This window comes from Eucyclogobius newberryi, unplaced genomic scaffold, assembly GCF_026437365.1.
Source record: "Eucyclogobius newberryi isolate DKJ021-1_F unplaced genomic scaffold, fEucNew1.0.hap1 SCAF_13, whole genome shotgun sequence".
NCBI classification, from domain to species: Eukaryota; Metazoa; Chordata; class Actinopteri; order Gobiiformes; family Gobiidae; genus Eucyclogobius; species Eucyclogobius newberryi.
The window spans coordinates 32,925,887-32,948,601 of NW_027315757.1; the positions used below are offsets into that span (position 1 = coordinate 32,925,887).

Sequence of the window (22,715 nt, forward strand, 5' to 3'; positions counted from 1 at the left end):
CAGCAATGTATGGAAAAGTGACCCATTGTAAAATAATGAATCACGTTACATACTTTAACAAAAATGTGATTGCACATTTGTTTATTTTATTTGTGTGAGACGTTGTACAGGCTGAAGTAAATAAAAAATATTTAAAAAAGAATACTATTAGTAACTCACTTACAGTCTTACCATAGAGTTGTTACAGTCCCCGGTACAGTATTTGTGTAATTCATGATCTGGTTATTTTCCGTCCATGGCCCAAACGCATGCTCACCAGGCTGACGTAATCACGTGACGTGGTCACGTGGTGAGGCGGAAGCTGGCTTGTGTTTACCTTTTGTCGGTGATCCGTTAATATCATCCATGGGTGTGACGTCCTGACATCCTTTTCAAGCTTATTTACTTTTGTTTAATAGTGACATCACGGACCGTTTAATGAACCAAACATGTCATAATTGTCCCGTTTCCGCGCAATTATTATTATTATGGCGTCTGCCTCTTACAGCGACATCCAGGACCCCGCCACAGGTTTGCCTCTCTTTACCTCTGTTCACCTCTGTTTACCTCTGTTTACCTCTGTTCACCTCTGTTTACCTCTGTTTACCTCTGTTCACCTCTGTTTACCTCTGTTCACCTCTGTTCGCCTCTGTTTGCCTCTGTTTACCTCTGTTCACCTCTGTTCACCTCTGTTTACCTCTGTTCACCTCTGTTCACCTCTGTTTACCTCTGTTCACCTCTGTTCACCTCTGTTTACCTCTGTTTACCTCTGTTCACCTCTGTTCACCTCTGTTTACCTCTCTTTACCTCTGTTCACCTCTGTTCACCTCTGTTCACCTCTGTTCACCTCTGTTCACCTCTGTTTACCTCTGTTCACCTCTGTTCACCTCTGTTTACCTCTGTTTACCTCTGTTCACCTCTGTTCACCTCTGTTTACCTCTCTTTACCTCTGTTCACCTCTGTTCACCTCTGTTCACCTCTGTTCACCTCTGTTCACCTCTGTTTACCTCTGTTTACCTCTGTTCACCTCTGTTTACCTCTGTTTACCTCTCTTTACCTCTGTTCACCTCTGTTCACCTCTGTTCACCTCTGTTCACCTCTGTTTACCTCTGTTTACCTCTGTTCACCTCTGTTCACCTCTGTTTACCTCTGTTTACCTCTGTTCACCTCTGTTCACCTCTGTTTACCTCTGTTTACCTCTGTTCACCTCTGTTCACCTCTGTTTACCTCTCTTTACCTCTGTTCACCTCTGTTCACCTCTGTTCACCTCTGTTCACCTCTGTTTACCTCTGTTTACCTCTGTTCACCTCTGTTTACCTCTGTTTACCTCTGTTCACCTCTGTTCACCTCTGTTTACCTCTGTTCACCTCTGTTCACCTCTGTTTACCTCTGTTCACCTCTGTTCACCTCTGTTTACCTCTCTTTACCTCTGTTCACCTCTGTTCACCTCTGTTTACCTCTGTTTACCTCTCTTTACCTCTGTTTACCTCCTTTTGCTCTTGTTTTCTCATATGCAATAGTCGGAATGAAAGAATGTTGACCAATTCAGTTTTAGCTCGTAATCTACGTAGGCACTAACGAGCTACACTCCATAGGTTTCAGAATAATGATAAATATAAAAGCAATTCACAATTAAAAACTAAATATTGTATCTGCTGAATGGTCCTCAAAATAAGAGATAGTAAGCTGAAACCTTAGGCTACATCATGGAGCTTATACTAACTTTATGTCACATGGATGGCTCATATTCTGGCCATAGACTAAATAAACATATAAACACAAACAATATCACTTTTGATTGACACACGTTCTCATGATAATTGAATAAGAATAATATTAGTGTAAAATATCAAAATATCGTTTTACATTATTAACTGGAGATAATCTTTGTGTCCAGTAGTTTACTAGTCATATTGTAATATTCCACTGACATTGCACTTTCACAATACATCCCATTTTGTTACTTCCCCTTTAGTTTTCAAAAGAAGAAATGGGTTTAATTTGCAAGTCATTGTAGTTAATTGTGAGGATTATTTTTGAAGACACACATTACATTTGTCGCATAAACGCTGTATTTATATTTGTCAGAGAAGGACCGGCTGCTGTCGTCTGTGTCTGGCTACGGCTCCCAGGACCTGCTCGGCGATGGGGGCCCCGGACCTGCTGGAGGACTGGGGGGGCCAGGCTTCCAGCAGCGGCAGCGAGAGGAAGAGGAGGAAGCGCTCAGGAGGAAACTCAAATACTTCTTCATGAGCCCGTGTGACAAATACCACGCCAAGGGACGCAAGCCTTTCAAACTGGGTCTGCAGCTGCTGAAAATCATCATTGTCACTGTGCAGGTGCAATCATGCTCTGTATACAAATAGGAAATGCCAATGAGCAACAGTTCTGTGACCTATTCCCTCTTTGACCGTTGACCCTCTGGTGTAGCTGGTGCTTTTCGGCCTGAGTAACCAGATGGTGGTGACGTTTAAGGACGAGAATACTGCGGTGTTTAAGCACCTTTTCCTGAACGGTTACCAAGACAACAAGCCCCAGGAATTGTACTCGCAGGACCAGCTCAACAGCCACATTCGCTTCGCCATAGATAAGGTAAAAGCAACCGCATCAGGTGCTCAAAAATAGTCGTTCATTTGCACCGTTAACTGGATATAATTTTGAGTACATCTTGCGTTTTAATCACGTTAAACCCAGAGTTACAAATACTGAAATACTGTTTTCAATAAGGCTGCAATGAATAAACAACAAAGTCGACCATAGAAAATAATCGTATTTTCATCACTGTAGACTCTAAAACACATAGACAACTGCATTATTATATCAAAATATCTACGAAATAATAAATGATTTTCATGTATGATACAGTTTATTCATTAATATTCTCTATCTAGAAGCTTTCGGTCGCCGTATTTCAACTTTTACTTAGTGGATAGTGTATTTAAAAAGTCTCGTACAATAGAAATACTGTAATTGTCGGACTAGTGGACCAATCAAACAAATATCGCTGTCGAGCAGACTACAAAAATAATGAATAGTGGTGGTCAACAGTGCTAATTTTGAAGTGTTACTACAATAGAATGACTACAGTAAAAACTACAATAACTACTGTAAAAGTATAAAGAAGGGGAAAGTGCTTGATACTATTTAAGCCGACGCAGTTCCTCAAATATTTATTCATGCTGTTTCTGCTCCAGTACCTGGATCTGCCTCAGATCTCCCTGGGACGTTATGCCTACGTGCCGGGCGTCGGTTACAACGACAGTGCGCTCGCCCTTTGTCAGCGCTACTTCAAGAAAGGCTTCATCGACCCCGTCAACGACACGTTCGACATCGACCCGAGTGTCGTCACCAGTAAGAACCACTCCTGAGTTTTACCTTTGTGGGTTTTTATAATACGTTAACAAAACATTTGACCGCGGTATATCATACAGGGGTGCACGGTGGCAAAGGCGGTTAGCGCTCTTGCCTCCCAAGAAGGAGATCATGGGTTCCAGACCAACATCACATGATCTCACTGGGTGGAGTCTGCATGTTCTCCCAGTGTTACCGTGGGTTCTCTCTGTCTGTAATGTCTATGTCTCTGTGTTGACCCTGCGACAAGTTGGCCACTGTCCAGGGTGTACCCCGTCTAAGGCCCTAAGTCACTGGGATAGGCTCCAGTCACCCGTGACCCCGAAAGGGAACAAGCGGTAGAAAATGGATGGATGGATGGATGGATATCATACAGCAAGAATGTGTTGTGTCACAGTTGTCAGCGGATACCAGTTAGACTCTTGCCTGACCCGCCAGCCCCGCCCACATTCTGTTCAAATGCGTCTCGGTCTGGAATTGGACCATTGGGGGGCGTCAAAAAAACTCTCCAGCATTTACCTGTCCAACCACTGCCGCTAATTTGTGTCACGTGTCTCTCAAATGCGGAAGACTTTGTGTCACGTGTCTCTCAAATGCGGAAGACTTTGTGTCACGTGTCTCTCAAATGCGGAAGACTTTGTGTCACGTGTCTCTCAAATGCGGAAGACTTTGTGTCACGTGTCTCTCAAATGCAGAAGACTTTGTGTCACGTGTCTCTCAAATGCGGAAGACTTTGTGTCACGTGTCTCTCAAATGCAGAAGACTTTGTGTCACGTGTCTCTCAAATGCGGAAGACTTTGTGTCACGTGTCTCTCAAATGCAGAAGACTTTGTGTCACGTGTCTCTCAAATGCGGAAGACTTTGTGTCACGTGTCTCTCAAATGCGGAAGACTTTGTGTCACGTGTCTCTCAAATGCGGAAGACTTTGTGTCACGTGTCTCTCAAATGCGGAAGACTTTGTGTCACGTGTCTCTCAAATGCGGAAGACTTTGTGTCACGTGTCTCTCAAATGCAGAAGACGTCTCTCAAATATTTTGGGAACATTCAGAACTATATGTATAACTTCATTTACCTCAGATTTACAGAGTTTAGTGCGTCGCTTGTTGACTCAGCAGAAGTCGGCAACGTTTCTCAGTCTGTGCTATTTTTATTCTTTCCTCTAATCCACCATGTTTGTTTAGACACGAACGGACAATGCGTTTGTCTGATTGGTTAATCCGCCTGTCAATCACTCCCTTTGGAAACTGGCGCGACTGGGTTGGATCCCAGACCCTCAGGTTTTGTAAAGTAGTCTGTCAAAACGTGTTGGGAACGGCTGGTCAGGAGAGTTAGACACAGTACATGTCCTACTTTAGAGGCTTCCAGGATGTCACCTCTTTTTCCATCTCCTTTATTTGCTAAACATCAAACTCGGGCCAAAAGTTCTGGCTTATTTGCACACCTGCTCTGGACAACATGTGATAAATGGCTGAAGTTAATTTTAAACGTAATAGACAGCTTTGTGGAAGTTCTTCAGTAAGTTCTAACCCTTTTATTTTATTTTATCTTTATTTTTCCCCTCCATTCCTTATTAAGAAATTAGAGGTTTTGTCTATAGTAGTTTTTGTTTATAAGAGTTTTTGTTTATAAGAGTTCTTCTATTAAGAGTGTTTAAACTTGCTATAAGTTATCTGTCCTTTTCCTCTGTGTCTACAGCGTTGCAACAATTCAATTTCCCCATGTGTGGACAATAAAGGAATATCTTATCTTATCTTAATGTGACTTTGGAAAAATGTTTGTTAACTTCCCTATAAACGTGGCCCAAATCTCAGGCTTTTTGTCCTTTTTCAGACTGCACTGGGGTCAATCCTCACAATTTGACTCCTGCTCCTGGAAACGATGATTACAAGAATTTTACCCTGAAATTTTACAAGTGAGTTCTTATTTTCACTGGGAGATATGAATACATTTTAATGATGCCATATTATATTTGAACTTGTTTGTTGTCCCAAGGTTGATCAACGTCACCATTGACTTCCAGCTAAAGGCCATAAACATACAGACCATTTTGAACAATGAAATACCCGACTGCTACACGTTTGCTATTACGGTAAAGTGGACCAATATTGACCAGTATTTTCTATGTATTAGTGATGGACTAGTATTATTATAGTGTGTCCTGTTGTGGTATTAGCAGTGCAAATATTATGACTATGATAATATTATTTTTAACAAATTGCCAATGAAACTTTTATTGTGTATTGGATTTACTTTTGAAACTGTCCATATTTTAATTGCGCTGGAGATGGGTCAGATTTCTTGGTTCTTGATTCATATCTCTGTAATTACAAGACTTATCTACATGAAACAAGAACTGGCATAAACGTTTATTGTCTCTCAGCACAAATAACCAAAAGTGAAACCCCCAAAGATGTGATTGTTGCCAGTTGAAAGGGCATAAACCATAAGATTATTATAGTTTATTGTTAATCCCACAATAAATAATAAATAAATAGTTTATTGTTATAGTTTATTGTTATAGTTTATTGTTTATTATATTATAATAGTTTTTTGTTTATAGTTTAGTTTATAGTAGTTTATAGTTTATAATAGTTTTTAGTTTATTATAGTTTTTAGTTTATAGTTTATTATAGTTTTTAGTTTATAATTTATTATAGTTTATTGTTATAGTTTATTATAGTTTTTAATTTATAGTTTAGTTTATAGTTTATAGTAGTTTATAGTTTATAATAGTTTTTAGTTTATTATAGTTTTTAGTTTATTATAGTTTATTATATTATTATAGTTTTTAGTTTATAGTAGTTTATAATAGTTTTTAGTTTATTATAGTTTTTAGTCTATTATAGTTTTTAGTTTATAGTTTATTATAGTTTGTAGTTTATAGTTTATTTTTATAGTTTATTATAGTTTATAGTTTATTGTTATAGTTTATTATAGTTTTTAGTTTATTGTTATAGTTTATTGTTAATAAATAGTTTATTGTTATAGTTTATTGTTAATAAATAGTTTATTGTTATAGTTTATTGTTAATAAATAGTTTATTGTTAATCCCACAAATAAACAGTGACAGACGACTTGATACATTTTTTCAATTTAGTTTTTTTTCAAAGATTTTGTGGCTCTAATGACAGGAAAATACAGAGTGAAATGGGAGGAGAGAGAAGGGAGGACATGCAGCAAATTGTCGGAGTCGGGAATCGAACTCACAACAATATTACCATAGCAACTAACAATTCAGAGCAAAATATTAAATCTTTTGGATGGTCAAGATGGCACCAAGACCCTGAACAATACTTTATGTTTCTTGCATCGTCCTGGTCCATCGTCCATGAAGGCAAGGCAAGGCAAGGCAAGTTTATTTGTAGAGCACATTTCATACACAAGGCAATTCAAAGTGCTTCACACAGCAGGAAAAATGCATTCAAATCACAAAGAAATTACAGAAATACAATAAAATTAACTAAATTAAAAATTATCAATCCAACTGATTTTCTAAACTAATAAAATCACAAACAAAAGAGAAGAGTGCAACGATAAAAATTAACTACAATAAAATTAACTAAATTTAAAAATTATCAATCCAACTGATTTTCTAAACTAATAAAATCACAAACAAAAGAGAAGAGTGCAAAGAAAGAATCCTTTCAGTCATATGCGCAGCTAAACAAAACTGTTTTTAGCTTAGATTTGAACATTGTCAGAGTAGAAGCCTGTCTCACATCTTCAGGAAGACTGTTCCAGATTTTAGCTGCATAAAACTGAAACGCAGATTCCCCATGTTTTGTCCTGACTCTGGGCACCAGCAGGAGGCCGGTCCCTGAGGTCCTCAGAGTCCGAGATGGTTCATATGGCACTAACATATCCAAGATGTACTTTGGTGCTAGGCCATGGAGAGACTTGTACACAAGCAGAGCTGCTTTAAAGTCTATTCTCTGAGCCACAGGGGGCAGTGCAGAGACCTGAGAACAGGACTAATGTGATCATACTTCCTGGTTCTAGTCAGGACCCGAGCAGCAGCGTTCTGGATGTACTGCAGCTGTTTTACAGCTCGTTTGGAGAGGCCAGTGAGCAGGCCGTTACAGTAGTCTAATCTACTGGAGACAAACGCGTGGCTAAGTCTCTCTAAATCTGGTTTTGACACTATATTTTTGATTTTGGCAATGTTTTTTAGATGGTAAAAAGCTGCTGATGTTATTGATTTGACGTGGCTATTAAAGTTCAAGTCTGAGTCCATTATTACCCCCAGATTTCTAATTTGGTTTGTAGGTTTTAGAGCGAGACTCTGGAGGTGACCGCTAACACTTTCTCTTTGTTTCTGTAGCCAAAAACGATTATTTCAGTCTTGTCTGAGTTCAGCTGGAGAAAGTTGTTTTGCATCCACAAACTGATCTGTTGGATGCAGTGACAGAGTGAATCTACTGGTCCATAGTCACCTGCCGACAGTGAAACATAGATCTGAGTGTCGTCTGCATAATTGTGATAGGACACATTTTCACTGCGTATCAACTGACCCAACGGCAGCATGTAGAGGTTGAACAGAAGGGGACCCAGGACTGACCCTTGGGGCACTCCACAGGTCAGGGTCATGTGGTCTGAGACACAGCTACCAATTTCAACAAAGTACTTCCTGTCTTCCAGATAGGACCTTAACCAGTTTAGGGCAGTGCCAGTGATGCCCACCCAGTCCTCTAGTCTCTGTAAGAGGATCCCATGATCGACAGTGTCAAAAGCAGCACTCAGATCTAACAGAATTAAGACTGAGGCTTTGCCCGTGTCAGTGTTCAGGCGGATGTCATTTGTCACCTTGACAAGAGCAGTCTCAGTGCTGTGATGAGGTCTAAAACCTGACTGAAAAACATCAAATGAGTTGTTTATTAAGAGGAAATCTGTGAGCTGTTGGTAAACAACCTTTTCAAGGACTTTGCCCCAAAATGGCAGATTAGAGATGGGCCGGTAATGACTCAGTACTGCGGCATCAAGACTGCTCTTCTTTAGGAGAGGCTTTATGACCGCAGTTTTCAAAGACATTGGGAATGTTCCAGATTGAAGCGACATGTTAACTATGTGAGTGAGTGGTGCTAACAAACTGTTCAGCACAGACTTTAGAAATCTGGTGGGTAACACATCGAGGCAGCATGTAGATGAACTCAGACTGGTGATGATCTCATGGACAGTTTTGTCAGTTACTGGTGCAAAGTGAGTTAGCTCTAAGTGTCTTGGTGGTTTTAGGGTAATTTTTTGCATTGTGGGATTTATAGCATTTTTAATGCCCTGAACTTTGTCATTAAAGAATAATGCAAACTCATTACACTTGGATGTGGAAATGAGTTCTAACGGCAGCTGAGCTGGAGGGTTTGTTAATCTGTTTACTGTGGCAAACAGGACACGCGAGTTGTTACTGCAGCTTCCAATTATTTCAGAAAAATATCTTTCCCTAGTTCTACATAAGATTAGGTTGTACATGTTCAGCTTTTCTTTGTAAATCTCTTTTTGAACCTGGAGCTTTGACTTGCGCCATTTCCGTTCGGCCCTGCGGCACTCCCTTTTCTGTGCCCTGACCGAATCATCATTTCTCCACGGTGCCTTCTGCTTATTTTTAACCATTTTAGCCTTTATAGGGGCGATGGTGTCCAGAACATTCAAAACACTAGATGTAACAGAGTTCAACAAATCATTTACATTAGAACATGAGACATTTTCAAAGTTTATCATTTCCATAAACAGTGCACCTGTGCCATCACTTATGTGTCTCCTCTGAACAACTGCAGGACCAACCGGAGGTTTGAGAGAAACAGACAGGTCAAAGAAGACACAGAAATGATCAGACAGAGCAACATCGATCACATTAACATTTGAAATATTTACCCCCTTTGTAATTATGAGATCTAGAGTGTGTCCTTTGCTGTGGGTAGGGCCTCTCACATGCTGAGTAAGACTGAAGGTTTCAAGGACAGCATCAAGCTCTTTAGCGTTTCTGTCACAAATATTATCAACATGCACATTGAAATCACCTGTAATGACCAAACCATCAAAGTCTGTGCATATGACTGAAAGCATCTCAGTAAAATCATCAATAAAACTTTGGCAGTGCTGGGGAGGCTTGTATAAAACAATGAAGAGAATGGATGGAGACCGTTTTAGCTCCATTTTAAAGGATACTCAAATGATGAAAACACCCCAAAAGACAACCTGCGGGTAATTATTTCATCTCTAAAGACAGCACAGACTCCACCCCCTTTTTTCTTTTCTCGTGTTTCAGATTCAAACTTAAAGTTGGGTGGAGCAGATTCTATCAGAACTACATTTCCTGTGTTTTTGTCAAGTCATGTTTCAGTTAAAAACATAAAATCAAGATTATAAGAAGAAATACAATTATTAATTAAGAGAGATTTGTTACATAAGGATCTGACATTTAGCACAGCAAGTTTCAGACTAGTTTTAGTGAGACTGGGCTTTATCTTTTCACAGGGAATATGAATCACATTTCTCAGATTGGGCCTGACTCGCATTTTGTTTTTCCATCTGTGTGATGATGTGACTACAGAAATAGCACTAGGGGGGGCTCTTTTTACATAGGGCCCCGGGTTGGTTTGATTTTTAATGTGACAATAAGTCCCGGCAACGCTGAGACCCAGTGCATCCTAGCTATGGGAGATACCAGGTGAAAGGCGAGGTTGGATGGGTGGTGGGGCTTTTGTAGCCAAGGAGAGTTTGGGACCAGGTGAGAGGCGAGGGGGGATGGGTGGTGGGGCTTTTGTTGGTGTAGTCGGCATAGCCCTTGCTATATTGGGCGTGAGTGGAGCCATCTTAATGCCTGATTTGATCAGACTTTCAAAATGGCTGGGAAGGCCCATGGGTGAGAGTGGAGATGAGAAGGAGAATGATGAATCTTTAGTGGGAGTAGATGTTGCAGGGGGAACCCAGGGCTGGTGTGAAGGCAGGGGCGATGACAGGGATGTTGTTGGGCTTGTCACAGATGGGTTCAAGGCCTTTGAAGATTGTTCCTTTGCTGGAGGTGAATGTGGAGCAGCTGGAGCTGAATCCTTTGCTGATGGTGGTGGAGCAGCTGCTGATGAATCCTTTGGTGGAGGCTGAGGTTGTGGTGCTTTTGATGTTGAAACATTGGCTCGGTCTCTGGCTGATGGAGCAGGAATTCTTCTCTCATTCCTCTCTTCTCTAACTATCTGCTCAGGACCCTGTCCAGGCCCAGTCCAATGCCTCAGAGCGTGGAGCAGGTTCTCTGTCAGCACCCTCACTCCACCTCTGCATAGGTGGGGGCCATTTCTCTTAAACAGGTCCTCTCGTTTCCAGAATAGATAGAAGTTCTCAATGTAGTGTAGTCCTCTAGGGGTACACTCTTTGGACAGCCATGTGTTCAGCTGAAGAAGCCGGCTAAACTTGTTTATCCTCCTGTCGATGTTTGGAAGAGGTCCACTTATGAATGTTTTGATTTCCATTTTATCAAGCACGTCGAATAACTTCAAGAAGTCTTTTTTCAAAACTTCAGTCTGTTCCCGCCGCATGTCCACTGCACCCACGTGCACAATCAGCTGTTTAGCTCCTCCATGCTTAGCCATAATATTTGGAAGGAGTGACGTTATCTCAGAAACAGTGGCGCTTGGAAAAGAATGTGTGTTTATCTTTTCATGCGTCACGTGACTTATCGCGCCGTCCCCAACTAAAACAATCTCCGTGACCTTGGCTTGTGGCACAGATCCTCCTCGCTGTATTTTGGCCACGTCATCTTTCCTTTTTTCATTTAATTCCATCTCTGAAAGTGGTAAAAATCTGTTGGTGAGCTGTATTTTAGGTGACTTCACGTTATCTTTGTATCGTTTAGGCTTTGCTCCAAGTTTGTTCCAAGAAACAGCCTGGTCTTTCTGGTTTTTAGACAGTTTTGGAAACGACACAGAGTCACTGCGGTTTAGGTTGAAAGTAGCAGTTTTTCTTGTAAAAAGTGTGCTCTTCTTACCGTCGGTTGACACAGGAATGGTATCGTGAAGAACTTTTTCAGATTCCAAAACAAATATCCGTGTTTTCAGCTCATTAATTTCTTGTTGATATTTCCGACAGCGTTCACAGTTCTCCCTTCTTCTCACGGACATGTCGCTGGCGTCAGATATGTCGTTAAAACTGGAAAAATGTTCTTAAAATCCTTGGTTTACTTGAAAAAGTCTAAAGCAAAAATGTTTGGAAGACAAAAACTGATTAAAAAGCAAAATAAATAAGGAAAGCAGCGATAGCAAGCGGAGCGAGCAAAAAAGCGTGTGCACTCTTCGGAAGCAGGAAACAGGAATGAAGTTATCCATGATTATAAATTAGGATCGTTGCCGAAACTATTACCATTTTATAACTAAACATTTGATATCTTTTGAATGGGAAAAAGTTGTCAAAATGTTGTGTATAACTGGAATCTGGAACTCAAAAATACACAATCACCGGTACTTAACCTCCGCTTACTCGCTACTTTCAGATCGTCATGGACAACCGCGCTCACAGCGGGAAAGTCAAAATCAGTTTGCACAACGACGCGTCCATTAAAGAGTGTAAAGACCCCAACGTCTCTGGCCACGGTAAGTCAAAGCGGACGATGAATACTGTATTCACTGTCACATTTTGAACCGTTTCTTCTCTGTAGCCGAGAATTACGCCCGGGAGTTCTTCGATGTCCTGGTGGCGATCGTCTGCCTCTTGTCCCTGCTCCTGTGCGGACGCTCCATTCTGAAAGGAATTCTTCTGCAACATGTGATTATCAAAACACTTTCCATTTTTTTCCCACCTTGAGGTTGTCACGGCAAAGTACTTTCCCTTTATCTTGCTATAATCTGGCCATCATCGTAGCACACTTAAGATAAGATAAGATGTTCCTTTATTGTCCACACATGGGGACATTTCGGTGTTGCAACGCAGTAGATACAGAGGAAAAGGACAGATAACTTATAGGAAGTTTGAAAAAAACACTCTCAATAGAAGAACTCTTATAAACAAAACAAAAAACTCTTATTAACAAAACTCCTCTCATATCTTAATAGGGAATGGAGGAAAAAATAAATAAATAAATAAAAAGATAAAGATACCAATAAAATAAAATAAAAAGTAAAGTAAAGTAAATTAAAATTAAAATAAATAAAGTGAAGTAAAAATAGCTAACATAAGACTAAATAATACTAATACTAATGGTTAGTAAACACTCTTATTCACATCAGTTATATGCACATGAATATGGCCTTAATTGCTTGTGAGTACGACAGTAATTGCACATGAATATGACACACAAAACATCACAATATCCGCAACAAAGGATATGCGGTGTTGACTTTATGCTGTGTCTTAGAGGCGTTTTTGACTTGACTTAACGAGACAACGTGAGCGGATGGACAAAAAGTGAATTGGACAGGTGAACCACGGCTGTTTTCCTGCTGATGGTTGACGTCCTCCTCATTGCCCAGGGGTGTTTAATCATAAAATCACTCGCCTTGTTTTGAATCCACAGTCACTCCATTCCCCCCGGTCCCTAAGGAAATGACCGGCAGTGACTCATTGTGTTTGTGCTCCACATATGCACCCGTGCCCTACTTTTCAAAGGCTAACACTTCATCAAACACAACTTTTTTTGCATAAACAATAAACAGCATTCAGGTTAAAAAAAAAACAAAGCAAACTAACATTTTTAACTCGTTCATTTACAGGAATATGTGCAATTTTTCAAGCACAGATTCAGCCGCCGTGTTCCCTGGTCTGACAGAATGGAGTTTATAAATGGCTGGTATATTCTGCTTATCATCAGCGACCTATTCACAATCTTTGGTAGCTTTATTAAAATTGGAATAGAGTCAAAGGTATTGCACGTACACAGTAGATTGACAGGCAGTAGGCATTGCGTCTTACATCACGTGTTTGTTTTCTAGAGTATTTCATCGTACGATCTCTGTGGAATCCTGTTGGGAACGTCCACGCTGCTGGTGTGGGTTGGAGTCATTCGTTACCTCAGCTTCTTTCAGAAGTATAATGTATGTTAAAAGCACTTTATGTGTACAAAGAAGGTTTTACACACATATAATCGTGTTTCAATCCCACACTTAATTTCTGCAGATTCTGATTGTGACACTAAGAGCTGCCTTTCCAAACGTAATACGATTTTGCTGCTGCGCTGCTGCCATTTATTTGGGATACTGTTTCTGTGGCTGGATTGTACTGGGACCATATCACACTAAGGTACAGTGCTAAGTCACACCTTTTGGCCTTTACTCTCTAAAATGAAACTGAATGCTCCATGTTTAGTTCACAGTTAACAGTTGTTGTCTAGCAGCAATATATGTTGTAAGGTGCTCTAGTTTCTCTGTGTTTATGTGTCATTCCCAGTTTGTCCTCAGTTTATCAGCTGTGGGGCTTTTTAATAGGCTAGTGAGTTCAAATGGAAATAAACTGAAGAAAACATATGATTTTTATGTATTTAATTTGAACTTTATTGCAATTGAGTGGTCTTGCTGTAGATTTTAAAACATAAATATTGACATTTTTTGATTATCCACCACATCAGCAAGACAAATATTGCATGAAGGTATTGGCTGAAAAATCCATATTGAACCATCCTTAGAATGTATAAGGTTACAATGGACATTACAATACAGCTGAACGAGCAGAATGAGCAGAATGGGTCTTGGAAGTTACAAAGTCTCCAAATCTACTAAACTACCACAAATCTTATCGAGGGGCTGATTTGAATGGAGGGCAGGTCTTTCATGCTCCTCTGAGGTTCAATAACTGCAGAGCCATGACACATCACTGTGACTTGTACTCAGTTATTTACATGGCAATGCTTGTACGCGTTACAATACTCACATTACGGTCACATGCACAGAGCAGGGGAAGAACGCCTTTGTTCACTCCTTTTACTTGAAGTATGTTGCTGACAATATTAGAGACTTCCTCAATAATGTGCACATGTTTAGCCTGTGTTATTGTAATGTTGTTCATTTGTATGCTGTGACTGTGTTAGACGTTGCTTCCTCTTGGCCAGGCTTCCCTGAAAAAGGAAAAGAGGTTTTATTCTCCTGGTTAAAAAAGGAAAGACAAAAAGATGAGCTGTGCACTGACAGTTCCCCGCTGCTCTCTTGATCCCAGTTCCGCTCGCTGTCCATGGTGTCCGAGTGCCTGTTCTCTCTGATAAACGGAGATGACATGTTTGTGACGTTTGCGGAGATGGAGCACAGCAGTCTTCTGGTTTGGATCTTCAGCCAGATCTACCTTTACACCTTCATCTCGCTCTTCATCTACATGGTGCTGTCGCTCTTCATCGCCCTCATCACCGGAGCCTATGACACCATCATGGTGAGGCCTTGTTATACCAGAGATGATTCTTACTTTAAAGTTACATTATTTAGTCTCAAGGAAAAATGTCTATCATAAAAAGGAATAACTGTATGTAGAGATAATAATGCGATATATATTATCTATATAATTGTGTTATTTAGTCATTTAAAAAAAAATGTAGCATGGAAATGTTAAAATGTAAAAGAATAAAAATAAAAAAATACAAGGAACACAGCAATTTCAGTCATGGAATAATCAAACAAGATCCCCTGAAATTTACTCAAAAAATAGGGTCAGCAAAATCTATTGCTTCTACTACTTCCTCTGCGTACTGAAGTAAATGTGATTTACGTTATTGAAACAGTCAAATCTGAAATCTCTAACATCTAAGAGACGAGGGACTGGTGCTATTTTCCCCGATACCGATAAAGCATTTCTTTTCTTTCTTTTTTTTAAACGATTTTTTGGCCTGAAGACTTTATTAGACAGGAAAGAACAGTGTGAAATGTGGATGTGGACATACATAAATATCTGTATAAAAAGGGTTTAAAATAACACCTGCCACAGACGGATCAGTCCAATTTGCTGCACTTGTGATGTTAATTCGACACAAAACAATGAAGAAAATATATCGACGTATCAATACTTCGATAGTCCCATTCCTTAAGAGACAACAATAGCAATGCCGTGATTAGGGTGGAACACATACAGCAAGATTAAGCAGATCGTGTTGCAAGTAGCTGTATCTTTTGTGTTGTGTGTGTTGTATCCGTCGGCCTCAGGACACAGAGCCTTATACATCCCCTATAATATAATCAGTGTCACTTTCCCTGCAGAGTTCTTTCTGTACATAACTGAAATAGAATCCCGACCATGACATAATCTGATCCGTGTCCTCTCCAGGCCCAGACGCAGGAGCAGGTGCGCGTCACAGACCTGCACGTGTTCATCGCAGAGTGCATGGACACGCCCAGCTCCGGAAAGTTCAGAGGACCAGAGGGAACGTCCTGCTCTTTCCTCTGCTGCTGCGAGTGGTGACCAACAAAGACACTCGACCTCCCATTTTGACCACAGCCACTTTTCCTCAATGCAACTGGCAAATCCAATCATCACGAGGCAACGGCGCGGTGCTTTTAGACCAGGAAACCAAGCCAGAGCTTAGACTGAGCGTCAAATAGAATTGTGTGGTGATGGAAGAGAAGTGAGTTAAAATAGTAAGAAATTGCTGTTCTACTGATATTACTTACTCTCAGAATGGCCGGATAATATTGTAAAAAAAACATGCACTCTCTTATTATACACTTCACACCTCACTTATCGTGCGATTACGGCCTTCACGGATCCATGAACAAGCGGCGACTCTTGTATGTGTAGTTTTAACCCGTTGTCATTATTTGCCATGAACAAAACGATACAGCTACGGCTAAAATGATTCATATTCCACTCAAATATTGAATTACAGGTCTGTTTGGGCTGTATGACTCTGCATGTGTGTACAGTCCTAGTGTAGAATAGCTGTGTAAAATATTCAATTGAGCTTGTTGATCCATGTTTTTTGGCCAAAATATATTGAATTGCCTTTACATTTGGTTGAATACAGGTTCTCGTTGGCGTTAGCGTAGGTACAGGTTAGCGGGTACAGGTTAGCGTAGGTACAGGTTAGCGGGTACAGGTTAGCAGGTACAGGTTAGCGGGTACAGGTTAGCAGGTACAGGTTAGCGGGTACAGGTTAGCAGGTACAGGTTAGTAGGTACAGGTTAGCAGGTACAGGTTTAGCGGGCACAGGTTAGCGGGTACAGGTTAGCGGGTACAGGTTAGCAGGTACAGGTTAGCGGGTACAGGTTAGCGGGTACAGGTTAGCGGGTACAGGTTAGCAGGTACAGGTTAGCGGGTACAGGTTAGCAGGTACAGGTTAGTAGGTACAGGTTAGCAGGTACAGGTTTAGCGGGCACAGGTTAGCGGGTACAGGTTAGCAGGTACAGGTTAGCGGGTACAGGTTAGCGGGTACAGGCTAGCAGGTACAGGTTTAGCGGGTACAGGTTAGCAGGTACAGGTTAGCAGGCATAGGTTAGCGGGTACAGGTTAGCGGGTACAGGTTAGCGGGTACAGGTTAGCAGGTACAGGTTAGCAGGTACAGGTCTAGCAGGTACAGGTTAGCGGGTACAGGTTAGCAAGCACAGGTTAGCAAGTACAGGTTAGCAGGTACAGGTTAGCAGGCACAGGTTAGCAGGCACAGGTTAGCAAGTACAGGTTAGCGGGTACAGGTTAGCGGGTACAGGTTAGCGGGTACAGGTTAGCGGGTACAGGTTAGCGGGTACAGGTTTAGCGGGTACAGGTTTAGCGGGTACAGGTTTAGCGGGTACAGGTTAGCGGGTACAGGTTAGCGGGTACAGGTTAGCAGGTACAGGTTTAGCAGGTACAGGTTTAGCGGGTACAGGTTAGCGGGTACAGGTTAGCGGGTACAGGTTAGCGGGTACAGGTTAGCTGGTACAGGTTAGCTGGTACAGTTTAGCATGTACGTTGTGTCAGTAATATATGGCTGGTGTCGCTGACTTTCACTCCATTGGCCTCCACACTCCCCCCCGAAGTCCCCGTCCCCAGCTGGGACCTGCATAAACGCCTCGAGAGCGAACTGTTCGACCTTGAAGAACATTGTCCTCTATTGGCCATGTTTGAATCTTGCATTTATATGAGCGCCGCGTGCACAAGCTCAATCACCTGCATTGTGCTCTATAAATAATGCACTCTTTCTCTCCACAAAAGCTGCATTCATTGATCTTTTAGAGCAACTAGAGTGTGGCACGACGCACAATCGGTGTCGACGTGTGCGGAGCCGTCGCTGTCATGTTACAATACGTTTTTATGTGGAGATTAAAGACGTGAAAAGGGGATTGTAGCAGCTTTTGAGAAACTGTTGCATTTGCACATAAGGGAAGCTAGGCCCTGCAGCCAATCAGATCGCATCAATATTTGATGGCTGTAAGGAGCCAGATAACTGCACTCTAATGCATTATGAAGATATTTTGTGCCGCTCACTTACTGTACCGGTGATTTGATGGTTTTAAATTTAGAGTTTAAGTTAGAAATGACACAGAAGAATTGGGTTTTGTCTTTTTAAATGGAATTCTGCTGTTGTAAATTGGCACGATTTACTCATGGCCTTTGAAATTATACACGTCTGATGTTCATAATGATATTGTTTAATGTGTACACGTGTATATTCTCTCTGTTACTCCCTTCTTGGATGCAAAATGCTTTTTACTTCTGGTGCAATATAGTTTTACGAGGATTGATTTTAATGTCTGATAAGAGAATTGTATAATATAACTTTTTTTATTTCGATTTTTTTTAAATTAATGGCATTATTTTTTACTTGATTTTTAATTTCATGTTTGCACTTTCTGTTTTTACTTTTTTATAAATTAAGTATGAATCTTATTGTAACTTTATTGTCTGGTTTTTGGATGGCAACGATGTGTACCCTATTCTTTACATGTGAATAAATCAACACTATTTAAATATGTATGTATTTTAATATTTGTTTATTGCTTTCCTAATTTCTATTAAGGTGCAACATGCAACAATTAAAATAGTATTTAACAGTACTTAACTGCACTTACTTTACATACTTCACAAAACCAATGTAATCAAAAGCAGTTTGACAGTGATACATATACATTCATATTATGTGTTGTACCTAAAGCCCTTTAACTAATACCCTTAATATCACTCCACTAGAGGGAGTGCTGTCTCCAGACCTTTAATCATCTTCATCAGACTTCAAACACTTTCCATAATTAACTGACATCATATTTACATTAAAAAATATTCTTTATAAATATAAATAAATCAACAAAATGTCAGCTAGTTTACTATTCTGCAACAATGGATGAAAAAAATGAAAGCATCAAAAATGTATTCGAGCCTTATATAAAATATAATTTGTGGGAAAAGTATGTATTTCTATTACATAACCAAATAACATAAAACACAATCATAAATGTCTGACACCGCTCACATGTATCTGAGCAGTTCCTTTGCCAAACCTTCCTTGATTTTTTTCACATTTTGGTAATATAGTTTTTTTTAATTCAAATCAGAAACCCGGTATGTTCTACTTCACGTTTGCCTCCAGTTTCCTCCAGATCAGAATGTGTTTGGTCAGAAAAGCCCTGAAACTGCACTTAAAGAACAAGGAGGGGCTTCCCAACGACTTCATCATGACTCACTCCCGTTAAAGGTGACTTCCATTCCCTCCAGGAGGATGATGGCTGTAACTAAGGCTGTAAATGCACCAAAATGAAAGAGCATATGGTATGAGGAAGATACATTAAGGCTGGGGCTGATGTCCACACTACTCTTGATTCTGTAGAGTGCCTCTATCCAATACTGTTAGCATTTACATACATTATTTAGCGAAGGATGCTACAGAGGCAAGGAGCACTCAGGAGGGAACAGACAGGATCAGGCCCTGCAGCCCATGCTCTGGGTTTGGAGAGAAATTAAGCTGATTCACCTTACAACTTTTAGTCTTTGAGTTCACACAAGGCACAAATCATATGAACATTTACACAGTGGAGACCAGGGAAGCGCAGTTTTCTTTGGACCACAAGAAGACAAAATAATGATGTCGCTGTTTTGTGAAAGGATCTGTTAAGTGTAGGATCAGCATTTGCAACAGCCGTTAATAAAAGTGAACATTTAGGCTACTTCAGTTAAACAACAATTGATTTATTTAGAAGTGAGATCGAGGATGCAACCAAGAGAAACCAAAAAGCCTAAAGCGTATGGGAAAAGCAAACACATGGCTGGATCACCTGTGAATCAAGGCAATTCAAACTAAATTCTAACTCAACTTAAGGAGTTTAGAAAAACTGGCAATATTTACGTGGAAAATAGTGTTGTTACCAGATTCCAATCCAAAATTCATGTTTAGCTCAAACTACACTGAAGCTGATTTGATTAGTTTAACTATTTGCTGACTCAGAATGTACAAGAATAAACATTTCTAAATCTTGTCAGAAGCCATTGATTTTTTCCTTAATAGGAATGTTTGCTTTTTTCAGATAAGTCTGGGCAAGAATTTCTGGAACTTCACAGTTTGTTTGATTCTCACACCGTTTGTTAAATGACCACTAATTTGACCCACGTTGCCTTGTAAATCCACTCGTCATCAGTGTTACATGAGAGCGAAGGCCTCATAGACGGTAAATGCGTGTGTGATTTCATGTGTGTGCTTGCTCGCGTGTTGTCTGTCAGCGAGTGCATTTGGTTTGCTCTTTGCATATTAATGATATGCTGTTCTGCTCCTGCTGGTCTCTGTTTGAAGCTTCAGTGCGACAGGAAATGGGCTAACCTGTGAATGTGCACGCAGTCAATGCACTTGTACCACGATGATGCTTGTACTTGCACTTGAGTGGTGTGGGTGCTGATGAAGGGTTCTTTCCAAAGATGGCGGCTGGTGTTTGGTGCACAGGGCGTGTCTGTGTCGGTGCCAGCAGCTCGTACCAGAGGCTTGGACAGCGTTTGACAGCATGTTGTTACAGGAGTGTTCAAGAGGCGTAAGAGTCTTCTGGCAACCTTGACAAAAAAGAGCAAAAGGAAAGGCCAAAATAGAAGTTGTTCTTAGTAAATAACTTAATACGTATTAGATTTTATATCATTATTAGTGATATTTAATTACAATCATTGTTTAAGGAACATGCATTTCTCTGGCTTTTCAATTACTTTTGAAAATAAAAATAATTTATATTTCATATATGAAATAGAATATAATTCGGTCTTCCGAGTAAACAAAGCAGACAACACAAGGATTTTCCCTCTGGTGAACTGAGGAGTGAAGGAGATGCATCTTAGTCTAGTCAGAGGGTGGAACCAGCTATTTGGAGAGCTGAGAGGGAGAATGATACAAACATACATGTGAATGAAACAAAACTTAACTCCATGTATGATTTTTATGAGGAAACACCATTGTAACATTGTTATAAGCTCAAAACAGTCAATTTAACACGTTTAGGGAGGATAGTTGTTGTCTCTCAATACAACCACATACAACTGACCCAAACCCTGATGCATTTGGTGAACTGTTGAACAGATAGTTACCGGGATTTTTTATGAATAGTATTTTACCAAATTAACCATCTATCCTAGCATAAGGGAGTAATTTTCAAGCCACTTTTGACAGTTGCTGTTCCAGCTGAGGGTCAGAGAGGAAAAAACAATGAAATAACCTCCACGGAACAGCCCGGCGGGGTACACAACACAGCCTTTTCCTGTCTCCAGCCCCCTGTGAAAAAAACACCTTCCTCTCTTTGTTGGAGCTGCTGGACCATGCCAATATGTCCAGCAGGCATCGCACCCCCAGAGGCTCCGCCCACTTCTCTCTGCTCTAATCTCAGGCCTTCCCCCTGCAAGCTGCCAATATAATCACATTAATGCTTCTGTACTGGCAGGCCATTTATTCCAACGGATTAAGTGTGTAAACACCCTAATCAAGCATGCACATGTCGACTTGACCTTCAATTATGTTCATACGGCATAAAAGAGGTGGAGGTGGGAATAACAGACCACTGACAACACCTGGCAATTCCTGGCATTCCACAAGTTACAGTATTACCACCGATACTTTTTGCTTTTTGACAAAGTGATAGCACAGTGCATATATACTGTAGGACGCATTATGATGGGACAAAGTGATAGTTCTGCACAGTGCATATATACTGTAGGACGCATTATGATGGGACAGAGTGATAGTTCTGCACTTTTGGGTTTCAATTAATTGTCCTTTCGCATTTTGTGCACTATAATGATCACAATCAAGATATTTGTAGGAATCACTCACTCTCTCACTCTCTCACGCACCACCACGAGCCGCACGCACCACGAGCGAGCGGCACCGCTTCTCCTCCGCTGCACCAGCGTTTCCACGTCCGATCACCGGCTCCACCACGAGCGGCACGCACCGCCACGAGCCGCACGCGGCTCCGCTTCTCCTCCGCTGCACCGGCGTTTCCACGCCCGAACACCGGCTCCGCGTTCCCGCACCCGCCGCCCCGGAGGTCTGTACCTGGGCGAAGGTGTGGCCCCAGCCCGCCACAGGAGCAGACACGGAGAGCGGGGCACCGGCTCCACCCGGAGAAAAGCAGCCCCATACAACCAAGGTACAGCCCCGTTTCTCTGCTTTCCCCGCTCCACAGACGGGGGCGATCTGGTCACAAAACTGGACTCAAATGCGTCTTGATTGGGCTAGAGCAACGCCGGCGTCTGGTATGTGGACTGCCGCTTCTGTCCCAACGTCTTTGTTTTGTTAGTCGTTTCCATTGTTTTGTTTTGTTCCCGCGTCTCTGTGTTGTCTTCTGTCTACATCCCTGTTCCTTAACTTCATCGGACATTACTGCACCGTCCATCGCTCATCTCCTCCCTCACTCCTGGACTATCTACTGCCCTAGCCGCCAGCTAACAGCTGGCTTAACACCTGCGGAGGTCCGTCATGGTATCGCGGGGCCTCCCTGTCGTGCAGACAAGGTCTGGGGCAACCAACGCCACTCACTCCACCAGCTTCAACACCCGGTCCACTGCTGCTTTTTCACAACTCTCTGCCCACCAGCTTCTAGTTAACCAGCTTCTAGCCACCGCCAACATTCTAACTGGATTACTCTCATCTGCTGCTACGTTCCATCTCCTCCTCGGACTATCACTCCCGCGCCTCCAGGCCACCGCTCCACCAACTTCTCGCCTACTCACCTACACCGCTGCTGACCTTCACCTCCTCAACCATAACCACCGTCTCCCAGCTGCTGCTGCCTCTGCAGCTAGCTCAGCTGGGATCCTTCGCCGGCCCCGCTACATCCACAGGGGCTCTGGTCTCTCCCATAACCAACACTCCAACGACGGCTCACCTATCCCCTCACTCTGGACTAGTTTTCGCCCCCCCGTCACCCCCACCTGCCACACTGCCAACCTCAGCAACCTCCGCCCCCCCATCCCTGCGCCCCCATCCATCTCCGCGCCCCCATCCATCTCCCTTGCACTGCTGAACTGCCGCTCCCTCGCCAACAAATCACCTGTTATAT

At 41.6% G+C, this 22,715-nt stretch overlaps 1 protein-coding gene across 1 annotated transcript; it reads left to right on the top strand.

The window, feature by feature from the left end:
• Nucleotides 1-368: 368 nt before the first annotated feature.
• Nucleotides 369-15,759, top strand: LOC140358656 (mucolipin-1-like). Its single transcript, XM_072443652.1, has 13 exons — nucleotides 369-510; nucleotides 2,068-2,318; nucleotides 2,410-2,571; nucleotides 3,174-3,330; nucleotides 5,161-5,242; nucleotides 5,323-5,419; nucleotides 11,804-11,903; nucleotides 11,969-12,075; nucleotides 13,020-13,169; nucleotides 13,239-13,340; nucleotides 13,423-13,545; nucleotides 14,455-14,661; nucleotides 15,547-15,759. The coding sequence occupies exons 1-13, from the start codon at nucleotides 468-470 to the stop codon at nucleotides 15,679-15,681; spliced, it is 1,716 nt and encodes a 571-aa protein (XP_072299753.1). The 5' UTR covers nucleotides 369-467; the 3' UTR covers nucleotides 15,682-15,759.
• Nucleotides 15,760-22,715: the final 6,956 nt, after the last annotated feature.

What these genes read in the sequence shown, in the direction of transcription:
- LOC140358656 (XM_072443652.1), top strand. Translation starts at nt 468, where the DNA reads ATGGCGTCTGCCTCTTACAGCGACATCCAGGACCCCGCCACAG. An exon ending in TTCGCTTCGCCATAGATAAG is followed by an intron (nt 2,572 to 3,173) that starts GTAAAAGCAACC and finishes TTTCTGCTCCAG; the next exon opens with TACCTGGATCTGCCTCAGAT. An exon ending in GAGCCTATGACACCATCATG is followed by an intron (nt 14,662 to 15,546) that starts GTGAGGCCTTGT and finishes TGTCCTCTCCAG; the next exon opens with GCCCAGACGCAGGAGCAGGT.